This window comes from Heterodontus francisci, chromosome 1 (assembly GCF_036365525.1).
Source record: "Heterodontus francisci isolate sHetFra1 chromosome 1, sHetFra1.hap1, whole genome shotgun sequence".
Taxonomy (NCBI): Eukaryota; Metazoa; Chordata; class Chondrichthyes; order Heterodontiformes; family Heterodontidae; genus Heterodontus; species Heterodontus francisci.
This window is the reverse complement of record NC_090371.1, coordinates 282,450,752-282,462,685: the sequence shown is the minus strand read 5'-3', so window position 1 is coordinate 282,462,685 and position 11,934 is coordinate 282,450,752. Positions and strand designations below refer to the sequence as shown.

The 11,934-nt window shown below is 43.3% G+C and overlaps 1 protein-coding gene across 2 annotated transcripts in view; it reads right to left on the bottom strand.

Moving 5' to 3' along the window:
• Positions 1-11,934, bottom strand: part of dapp1 (dual adaptor of phosphotyrosine and 3-phosphoinositides) — a 254,861-nt gene that overhangs the window by 2,610 nt on the left and 240,317 nt on the right. For both annotated transcript variants that reach the window (XM_068046417.1, XM_068046424.1), the window contains exons 5-8: positions 9,916-9,963; positions 3,810-3,872; positions 3,010-3,095; positions 2,491-2,578 (exon numbers count right to left, since the gene is read on the bottom strand). In XM_068046417.1, coding sequence (XP_067902518.1) covers positions 2,491-2,578; positions 3,010-3,095; positions 3,810-3,872; positions 9,916-9,963 — 285 coding nt within the window. The remainder of the gene's footprint in view (positions 1-2,490; positions 2,579-3,009; positions 3,096-3,809; positions 3,873-9,915; positions 9,964-11,934) is intronic.

Below are 11,934 nucleotides of genomic sequence, written 5' to 3'. Positions count from 1 at the left end.
CTGAAATCAAAAATGAGATGAGTGTGACCGATTTGCAGCTACTTCCACAGTAGTCTTAGTAACCAACTCTTTTTTCCACAGGATATATTTGTAGATAACTCCCAAGAACCAAGTTTTAGATTCTAATCAATGGTGTACAGGGATTCTCAATCAGGGTCTGAGAAGGTTACAAGAGGTCTGTCAAAAATACCCAGCGAGCGTGTAGAATGTACACCGTCTGCTTACACCTCTCTGTATTGAATTTTTAAACACGCGCTTAAGCACTATGATAATTCGATTAAGGCAACACCTTTGCCGCTCACAAAGGAGGCTCACAGAGCAACGTGTGACTACCATCCCCTCACCCGAGCTTCCATCTGGTACCCAGCGCCAGCAAAACGTTTCACATTACGTAAGTAAGACAAACGTTTTTTTCTGTGTAAAAGTTAGTTATACAAATAAATACTTGGGTCCGTGGTTGTGAACCCCTTGTGTAGAGAGTGGAAGTGTACGTCAAAACCTCTATGCACTTGCAGAACCTTTGCAATCCACTCTAACCCCCATTTATATAATGTAACTTTCTAATTCATTTTGGTAACAGTCTATGGTTCAGCTAACTTCCACCAATTCTTACAGACCAGACATCATGACCCCTACAGTGGCCAGCTGGCAGAGAAACTCTTAATGATATAACACAGGAGGAAGCCATTCAGCCCATTCTGCCTTTGCAGGCTCTTTGAAATTAGTCCCACTCCCCTGCTGTTTCTCCATAGGCTTGTTTAAAAACAAAAAAAAAAACCTTTCAAGTATTTATGTAATTCCCTTTTGAAAGTTACTAATGAGTCTGCTTCCAGATCACAACTCACTGTGTTTAAAAAAAATTTCCTCACATTGCTTCAGGATTCTAACCCATCTGCCACTGAAAACAGTTTTTCATTTACTCTAACTTCACCCCTTCATGATTTTGAACAGCTTTATTAAATCTCCCCTTAACCTTCTCTGATCTAGAGAACAATCCCAGCTCCATTCCGCATAACTGAAGTCTCTTATCCCTGGTACCGTTCCTGTCTATCTCTTGTGCAACCCTCTCCAAGCTGTGACTTCGATCCCAAGTGTGGTGCCCAGAATTGAGTGCAATACTCCAGCTGCGGCCTAGCCAATGTTTTACACCATGGCTTAAATGAACAGTGAGGGGGAGTCCTGTGCTGTGCATTCCCAGTAGCAGATCCGTCACAGGAGGTGCTGACTATCAGCTTCTCATCCCTACAGTGAAGCACATTGGATCCCTAAAATGGTGCCCAACAAGCCACCTTCATACATCCCCTCTGCATTGAGAAAAGTCCCAGTAAAAATAAACTTAAAGCCCAGAATCCCAGTAAAAACCAATGACCGCTAACAGAAATAAATATATTGATGACAACTACTCAGACAACATTAAATCAACATTTTTCCTCAGTAGGACACAGCCATCCCGCTGTTCACCTGCTCCATCACAGCGCCCCACACTGAAGTCTTGGGGGTGGGAGCAGGCTGTGCCCTTTATACTGTTGCTAGAGGTTCAGCTTTAACCAGTATTTGGGAACTCAGGACACTGTTCGTGGTATTGACAAATTATTTAAAAAACATTTTCGCTGGCGGGCATGAACGGAAGGAACTGTCCAACTGTACCTGCCTTCCAGTATGAAAAACTGCCCAAAAAAACATGGGGGGAGAAAAGAGTAAGAGTTGAAGCAACTAACTGGCTGATTCACAAGAAAGCACACAAAATAATGAGGAACAAAGTTACAAATGCTGTGTGTGTTTTCTGATAAATGGTTTACATGCTGATAATCACATTTTAGGAAGTGTTTTCAAGGCCTGGAAGTGGGTGCAAATGAGCTTCACTAGTATGGTACCAGGGATAAGCAATTTCAGTTATGTGGAGAGGCTGGAGAAGCTTAGCTTCTTCTTCGAGCAGAGAAGGTTAAAGGGAGATTTAATAGAGATGTTCAAATAATGATGGATTTTGATCCAGTAAATAAACTTTCCAGTGTCCGAAGGGTCATTAACCAGAGAGCACAGATTTAAGTTAATTGGCAAAAAGAACCAAAGGCAACATTACTAGATTTTATTTTTATGCAGCCAGTCATTGTGATCTGGAATCTACTGCCTGGTAGGATGGTGGAAGCAAATTTAATAACTTTCAAAAGGTAAGTGAATGCATGAAAGGAAAAGAATTGCCACTTAGATTTTGTTTAGATTCTGGAGGTCTGGAGCAGCGTCCAGTTAGAATTGTTGTGCCGTGACAGTAACCTAGGACAAGCTGCTCTTACTCTTGTGAGCTGCCTCAGTTGTAGTTGAGAGGCAGCTGCACGTTGACAATAGCCATTTGTCCTCTTCAAATCATGAAACATTCACTGTAATAAATTCTACTTTGAGCAGTACATGCCATTCCCATGATTTACAAAGCTCTCAACAATGTCACTACCCCAGGAACACTTCATACTGAACCACTTAAAGGTAGGCACTTACCAATTTCCATCGTATTAACTTGATCCATTCATCAGCTTCAACCCCAGTCTTTGTACACATGTAATACGTTCTTTCAGGAAATACTAAACTGTAAAGAAAAGGAAGGTTTAACAACACATCTTAGGCAAAAGATTGATGGCTTGTACTGTGTATTAGGATGAAGAATTACAATGAGTTTTTTTTTGGTTTCCTTGGGTTCAATTCCAAATTCAAATAACAAAAACTGCTGACTTGAAGTTAAGAACAAGAAATTGACCTGCTTTAAATAAATTTTTGACTGTTTTAGCCTCTGAGCTATGCATCAAGTAGATGCAGCTGCCACTGGCACTCAAGGTGGTCCTTTAAGGAACTGAGAGAGCAGCAGTATAGGCCAATTGGGCTCATATTTCTTTCTCCTTACCCTTCTGGGAAAAGCACCTCTTTAACGAGGGTCTGACAGCAATGGAGTACTGAGTGGATGGAAGAGAATCTCCCTCATACCAGCTCAATGGACAGAGCGAGTCATTTGATATTCCTTACCAGAAACAATTAATCTTTTCTTGAGAGTAGTCAAATTGTACTCCAGTACATTCTGTTAGATCCAGAGTCTTAATTGGTTCTGTAGACTGTAGAGAAAATATAACATACATTTTACACAGCTATTACTTTATAAATTGATAGCCATTTCATTCCTAATGTTTGTTTTGCATAATATTTATCTGTAGTTTTGAGAATCTTATCCAAGTGTATGTCTCAAGGTAAGGAGTATTGCTGTAATGTCTTTGAGCAGTAATATTCTAAATTGTGTAACAATGTCATAAAACACTGTACGAGAATCATTTTCTGACAAACAATTGTGTAACCTAATCCTTACAAATGAAAAGGGGGATTTAAAAAATTCTAAAGTCTGGGAAAGGTCCTACAAACAGCAATGAGACAATTGACCATAGAATTTGTTTCTTTTTGTGATGTAGGTTGAGGAAAGCAAATTTGTCCAGGACACCATGAGAACGCCCCTTCAAAATAGATCCTTGGGATTTTTACATCCACCCTAGGGGGCAGTTAGGGCCTTGGTTTAAATGTCTCATCAGAAAGATGGCACCCCCCCCCCCCCCCCCCCCACCCCACACACACACACACACACACACACACACACACACACACAGCCTGTTTCTGTGCTGTACATACTATTTGGCCCAACAGGTCAATGTCTGTGTTTATGCTCCACAAAAGTCTCCTCTCACCCCTCCTCTTCTAATTCCATTCTCCCTCATGTTTATCAAACATTGTTAATTTTTTAAAAAAAAGTTAATAAGATGCAATTTCTTTGAATACTTAACCATTTTGTCCTTGAAATATTTCAGTTCGTTCCTATGTAGAATAAACCACCTTGTTTTCCAGCTCTGGAAAAAACAGCAAAGAAGGAAACAAAAAACGCATCAAAATAAAACCACTCAGTGATATGAAACCTGAGCAAGCCAGATCCACTGACCTTGAGCTCACTCTTGGTGATCGGCTAGCCCGCCAGACATATTACTGGAACATTCAAGGACGTGCCATGTCTGTCATCCGGGTCCCTGCTTCCTTCACAGAACGTTGCCGACCAGTGCTCTAAAGAATCGGTGACTCCAGCTAGAAAAGCAGGGGGAAACTTTCCAGTTTCCTCTGCTCCAGTAGTACTTTATTTACAGGGCGTGGTTGTCACAGGTAGGGCCAGCATTTATTGCCCATCCTTAATTGCCCTTGAGAAGGTGACGGAGAGCTGCTGCCTTAAAGCACTGCAGTTTGTGTGGTGACATCTTTTTTGTGTGTGTCGTGGCTTTCTGGGCCATTTCAGAGGGCAGTTAAGAGTCAACCAAATTACTGTGGGTCTGGTGCCATTCGTTGGCCAGACCAGCTAAGGAAGGCAGATTTCCTTTCCTAGATGGATTACTGAGTTTTATGACAATTTGATAGCTTTATGGTCACCATTACTGATACAAACTTTTTATTTCCAGATTTATTTAATTAACTGAATTCCAAATCACAAGCTGTCATGATGGGATTTGAACTCCTGTCTCCATATTTTTTTTTTTTTAAATATTCGTTTCGTGGGATGTGGGCATCGCTGGCAAGGCCAGCATTTATTGCCCAACCTCAGTTTCCTTCGAAGGTGGTGTTACAACTGAGTAGCTTTGCTAGGCCATTTTAGAGGGCAGTTAAGAGTCAACCGCATTTTTTATTCGTTCATGGGATGTGGGCCAGCATTTATTGCCCATCCCTAATTGCCCTTTAGAAGGTGGTGGTGAGTTGCCTTCTTGCACCGCTGCAGTCCTTGGGGTGGATGTATACCCACAGTGCTGTTAGGAAGGGAGTTCCAGCATTTTGACCCAGCGACAGTGAAGCAACGGCGATATAGTTCCAAGTCAACACGGTGTACGGCTTGGAGGGGAACTTGCAGATGGTGGTGTTACCATGCATCTGCTGCCCTCGTCCTTCTAGTTGGTAGCGGTCACGGGGTTGGAACACGCTGTCGAAAGATCCCTGGTGAGTTGCTGCGGTGCATCTTGTATATGGTACACACTATTGCCATTGTGAGTCAATGTGGAGAGAGTGAATGGTGGTGGATGGGGTGCCAACAAGCGGGCTGCTTTGTCCTGGATGGTGTCGAGCTTCTTGAGTGTTGTTGGAGCTGCATCCATCCAGGATAATAATCCATCACACAGGACATACCTGGGCAATTTTCCACATCACCTGGTAGATGCCAGTGTTGTAGCTGTACTGGACCAGCTTGGCTAGGTTTGCAGCTAGTTCTGCAGCACAAGTGTTCAGTACTATTGCCAGAATGTTGTCGTGCCTTCAGCCGTGTCTTGATATCACATGGAGTGAATTGGATTGGCTGAAGACTGGCATCTGTGAAGCTGGGGATCTCAGGAGGAGGCTGAGATGGATCATCCACTCGGCACTTCTGGCTGAAGATGGCTGCAAATGCTTCAGCCTTGTTTTTTGCACTGATTTACTGGGCTCCCCCATCGTTGAGGATGGAGATATTTGTGGAGCCTTCTCCTGTCAATTGTTTAATTGTCCACCACCATTCATGACTGGATGTGACAGGGCTGCAGAGCTTAGATCTGATCTGTTGGTTGTGGAATCGCTTAGCCTTTCTATTGAATGCTGCTTCTGCTGTTTGACGTGCAAATAGTCCTGGGTTGTAGCTCCAACAGGCTGACACTTCATTTTTAGATATGCCTGGTGCTGCTCCCGGCATGCCCTCCTGCACTCTTCATTGAACCAGGGTGGGTCCCCTGTCTTGATGATAATGGTCGAGTGGGAGATATGCCGGGCCATGATGTTACAGATTGTGGTTGAATACAATTCTGCTGCTGCTGATGGTCCACAGCACCTCATGGATGCCCAGTTTTAAGTTGTTCGAAATCTATCCCATTTAGCATGGTGGTAGTGCCACACAACACAACGGAGGATATCCTCAATGTGAAGACGGGACTTTGTCTCCACAAGGACTGTGCAGTGGTCACTCCTACCAATACTGTCATGGACAGATGCATCTGTGACAGGTAGATTGGTGAGGACGAGGTCAAGTAGGCTTTTCCCTCTTGTTGGTTTCCTCACCACCTGCCTCAGCCCAGTCTAGCAGCTATGTCCTTTAGGACACAGCCAGCTCAGTCAGTAGTGGTGCTGCTGAACCACTCTTGGTGATAGACATTGAAGTTCCCCCACCCAGAGTACATTCTGTATCTTTGCTGCCCTCAGTGCTTCTTCCAGTTGGTGCTCAACATGGAGAAGCACTGATTCATCAGCAGTGGATGGTGGGGGGGGGCAGTAGGTGGTAATCAGCAGGAGGTTTCCTTGTGCATGTTTGACCTGATGCCATGAAACATCACTGGATCCGGAGTCAATGTTGAGGGTGACTCCCTCCTGACTGTGCCACCACCTCTGGTGGGTCTGTCCTGCCGGTGGGACAGGAAATACCCAGGGACGGCGATGGTAGTGTCAGGGACATTGTCTGTAAGGTATGATTCCGTGAGTATGACTGTCAGGCTGTTGCTTGACTAGTCTGTGGGACAGCTCTCCCAACTTTGGCACAAGCCCCCAGATGTTAGTATGGAGGACTTTGCAGGGTCGACAGGGCTGGGTTTGCCATTGTCGTTTCTGGTGCCTAGGTCGATGCCAGGTGGTCCGCCTGGTTTTATTCCTTTTCTTAGACTTTGTAGCAGTTTGATACAACTGAGTGGCTTGCTAGGCCATTTCATAGGGCAGTTAAGTGTCGACCAGATTGCTGTTGGTCTGGAGTCACATGTAGGCCCAGGGGCTCTGGGTTACTAGTCTAGTGACATTACCACTATGCCACTATCTCCCCCTAAATCACCTGTAGGCCAGACCAGGTAAGGACAGCAGATTTCCTTCCCTAAAAGGACATTAGTGAGCCAGTTGAGTTTTTAAACAACAATCGATGGTAGTTTCAGGGTCACCATTACTGAGACTCACTTTCAATTCCAAATGTTTTTTGTTCAACTAACCACCAGCTGCAGTGGTGGGAGTTGAACCCCTGTCCCCAGAGTATTAGCCAGGGTCTGTGGATTATTAGTCCAGTGACATTACCACTACGCCACTATCTCCCCTCTTATTAGTTCAGGCCTCTGATTACTAGTCCCAAAGGAATACCACTATGCTACCATACCATACTCCTCTCGATACTCGATGGCAGGGAGGGGGAATCTCCAAGCCTTCTACTCTAATAGTTATGTCTATATGGACAAAGAGTGTGCACTCTATAAATCAAACTCTGAGAACATGGTGTTGGGTCTCTAGGTGTGTCAAACACAGCTGCTTTGAAGAAACAATTACCTTTGCAACATCTAACACTTTTCGCCCCATAGGCTTCTGGTTTGTAATAACATTTGGCATATTTGACCTTCCAAGTTGACCCCTCCAGCTTTCAAAACCCTTTTTCAGTTCTAACATGGGTCTTCACCCGAAACATTAACCTAGATCATGGAATAGTACAGGCCATCGAGTCTGCACTGGCTTTTCCAAAAAGCAATCCCATTTCATCCCACTCTTTCCCCATCTCCCTACATATTTTTCCTCCAAGTATTGATCCAATTCCTTTCTGAAGGCTACTACTGAATCTGTATCCACCTCCCTATCAGGCCGTTATTTCCAAATCCTAACAACTCGTTGCATAAATAAGTTCTTCCTCATGTTGCCTCTAGTTCTTCTGCCAATCACCTCTGTTCCCTCTGCTTTACTAACGGATCTATTGTCCGGTATTTTGATTTTTTTTCACCTGTTGTGGGTAAGAATCCAGTACTATCCTCGAATAGCCTCGTCTTTGCCAGTGTTCTAAAAATACACTGCTTTCAATCATTTAACTTACTTTTAAGAATATGGGAATAATTAACTTTAGTGGTATGTATTAACTCTGCTGGAATGCAGATTGTGATTAAAAACACTTTACAAAGTTAGCACCATCTTGTATACTTCTTCACAGTCCATTTGATTCAAATTCTTCATTGTTTGAACAATTTCAGGAACAATCCAATGCTCAGTCATTGAGCAGCTCAATTGGATAAGGGACATTCCAATGAAAAACAGGAAGCCCTGGGAACCTTATCATAGAATCATACAGCACAGATAAAGGCCATTCAGCCCATCCTGTCTGTGCCAGCTTGTTGAAAGAGCTATCCAATTAGTCTCTCTCCCCCCTGCTCTTTCGCCGTAGACTTGCAATTTTTAAAAGATTTTCAAGTATTTATCCAATGACCTTCTGAAAATTACTATTGAATCATTATTAACCACCCTTTCAGGCAGCACATTCCAGACATTAGCACTACGCACTCCTACCTATACTGATACTCCTAGTGGGGAGCCTTAAATTACCTGCATGCTGGTTACAGCCTGTTTGTTCAAGTGAATAGAAAGTCCTGGGCAATGCATCTTGTGATTTCCCAACTATGTAGTGACAGCTCACTCAGAAAATTACCCGTTGTCATCATCTCTCAACTAATACCACCACAGAACTAGATTAGCCATGCCTATTTTAAAAAGACTAATTGCGTACTCCTACTCTGTTTGGATGAAGCTCTGAACAATACATCATCTTTTGATTAGGCACTTAAAACCTTCCAAACTCAAGAGTTCAACAATTTCGGGTGCTGCTCTCATTTTCTTGGACAGCAGCTGTTGGTGGCAATTCCGCTTTTGACATTTACACCTCCTCCATACCTGCCTTTTAAATTTTTTTTTTTACTTGTCCCATTGTCATCTCCTTTTGCCTTGCATCATTATCCCATTTGTTACTTAATCTCTCCTGCCTTCCACCCTATCACAGGCCTTTTGTTCTTCCCTCCCTCTGTACTTGCTTAAAACCTGTTACATCTCTAATTTCTTCCATAACTGACAAATGGTCATCAACTGGAAATGTTAACTGTGTTTCTCTCTCTACACAGGTGCTCCCTAACATGTTGTGTTTACAGAATTTTCTTTAATTCCTCTACTACTGCCCTAGCTGGGATTAGCTATTTTCCCACAGCTCCCAGCCTGGAGATCTCTCTAATCTGTACAACTCAGTTAGTGGTGATGATCTGCCCAAGGGCAGATCCTTAGCTCATTTCTCCATGCCTCACGTTTCTGCACTTCCCTCTTCAGTTGGTCATGAGCCTAAACCTCCATGAGAAATGACCAGCTAAGAGGACGAGGTGGTTTCCCGTTGCCTTCCTCGTGTGTTTCAAAGGAAACACTTCCTCTTCCCGAAGATCTCAAATAACCCTGCTACCCTAATAACTCAGTTACTCACTAGACAAAAGCATAACTAGCCATCGAAGAAGCACAGATGTGTTTTTTTAAAATAAAGGATAGATTCTTAAAAGCACAGGAGACCATGCAGCCCACTGTGCCTGTGTCAGCTCTTTGAAAGAACTATCCAATTAGCCCCACTTTCCAGGTTTTCCCCCACAACCCTGCAAATTAGTCCTCCAAGTATATGTCCAATTACCTTTTGAAAACTCCTACGGACTCTGCTTCCATTTCCCTTTCAGGTAGTGCCTTCCAGATCCTAACAACCCTGCACGTGAAGACATTTTCTTCATTTCCTTTCTAGTTCTTTTGCCAATTATTTTAAATCTGTTATCTCTGGCGACTAATCCATTTGCCAGAGAAAACAGTTTCTCCCTACTTACTCTATCAAAACACCTCAATTTTGAACACCTCTATAAATTTCCTCTTAGCTTTCTCTGCTCTAAGGAGAACAATCCTAGCTTCTCCAGTCTCTCCAGATGACTGAAGTCCCTCATCCCTGCTGTCATCCTGGTAAATCTCCTCTGCACCCTTTCCAAAATGTAACATTCATCCTAAAAATCCAGTGCCCAGAATTGGGGGCACACAAAGTTACATCATCCTGGAATTGACATTTAAAATGTTGACACAAAGAAGAATCTAGAACCTTACCTTTACTCTGCCTCCCTGTTTTGTAAGGTATCCTTCCTTGGTTCCCAACTGAAAGAGGGAAAGAAATGTTTTGAACAATTATCTAATTCAAAACTCCACGGGTTTTTATCACAACAAACACCTGCTTGTAGCAGGAACCAGGTTAGGCAAGTAAATGATCTGCTGTTACAAGTTAAACTGATAAATTACCCAAAGATGGCAAAACTCAAGTACTGTGAAACACCGGTTGCAAGTACTTACTTAACCTGAGATGCAATTAATTCTCTGCCTAGCTTGGTACAAAGCCAAATTTTTTTTTAACTCGTTCGTGGGATGCCAGGCCAGCATTTATTGCCCATCCCTAATTGCCCTTGAGAAGGTGGTGGTGGGCTGCATTTTTGAACCGCTGCAGTCCATGTTTGTTCAGTTTGATTTACTTTCCCAACTGGAGCCGTTTACATTTTCACTGCCTGTTCAGTGCCTAAAACTGTTTTGCTTCCTTCCTCAGCTATGATCGCAGGTCAATAAAAAAGTAGAAGTCTACCTGAGAGCCAGCCACTTCACACAACACTGCTGTCTGCCGTTTCTGTTCTAATTCAACATCATCTTAAATTTATATAGCGCCTTTGACATACTAAAACATCCTGAAGTGCTTCACAGGAGTGATTATCAAACAAACTTTGAAGCCGAGGCACTTAAGGGGCTATTTGGAAGCTTGGTCAAAGAGGAAGGTTTTAAGGAGATGTTTAGGAGGGAATTCCTAAGCTTGGAGCCTCAGCAGCTGAAGGCACGGCCAACAATTAAAATCGGGGATAAGCAGGAGACCAGATTGGAGGAGAGCAGTGATCTGAAGAGGTTTGTAGGGCTGGAGGAGGTTACAGAAACGGAGAGGAGAATTTTAAAAGTGAGGCATTGCTGGACTGGGAGCCAATACACAGGGGTGATGGATTAATGGGACTTGCTGTGAGCTAGGATAGGGGCAGTAATTCACCTTAGTTTCACTTGAGGCAAACAGCATCGTGTTAACCAAATTACTCGAATTATAATGGCATTGCCACTGGTGAGTTGCACAGGATTTAAGCTGCCAACAAAAGGCTCGTTGTAAAAAAAAAAATTAAGATCAGAAAGTTATTGCACAAAAGGCCTTGGACATGAAGTGGACAATTGTGTGCAATTTAAAACTTGTGTAATTCACACACCAGAGGGGCAACTAGATGAAAAGTTTAGGGTAGTAGGACATTAGGGGCAATTCTGAGGTTTAGGGCAGGGGAGGAGAGGGTAGCGTAACTCATGCTTCAAAATGTGATGGTGGACATACATACACAGGAGTAGGAGTCGGCCATTCGGCCCCTTGAGCCTGCTCTGCCATTTAACAAGATCATGGCTTATCTGAATGTGGCCTCAACTCCACTTTCCTGTCTGCCCCCATAACCCTCGACTCCCTTGTCTATCAAGAGTCTATCTAACTCAGCCTTGAATATATTCAATGACCCAGCCTCTACTGCTTTCTGGGAAAGAATTCCACGGACAAACAACCCTCAGAGAAAAAATTTATCTTCACCTCCATCTTAAATGGGAGACCTCTTATTCTTAAACTGTGTCCCCTGGTTCTAGTCTTGCCCATAGTGGGAAACATCCCTTCAGCATCCACCCTGTCAAGTCCCCTCAGGATCTTATATGTTTCAATAAAATCACCTCTCATTCTTTTGAACTCCATTGAGTTTAGGCCCAACCTGCTCAATCTTTCCTCATTAGACAACCCCTTCATCCCAGGAATCAGTTGAGTGAACCTTTTCTGAACTGCTTCTAATGCAATTATATCCTTTCCCAAGTAAGGAGACCGAAACTGTAAGCAGTACTCCAGATGTGGTCTCACCAAGGCCTTGTACAACTATAGCAAAACATCTCTATTTTCCTACTTCTATATTTCCTTTGTAATAAATGCCAACATTCCATTTGTCTTCCTAATTACTGTAAGGGAGGGGGGTGGGGGTTGTGGATTATCAGATGTGGCTACATGCATGTCGCACATCTAATTTC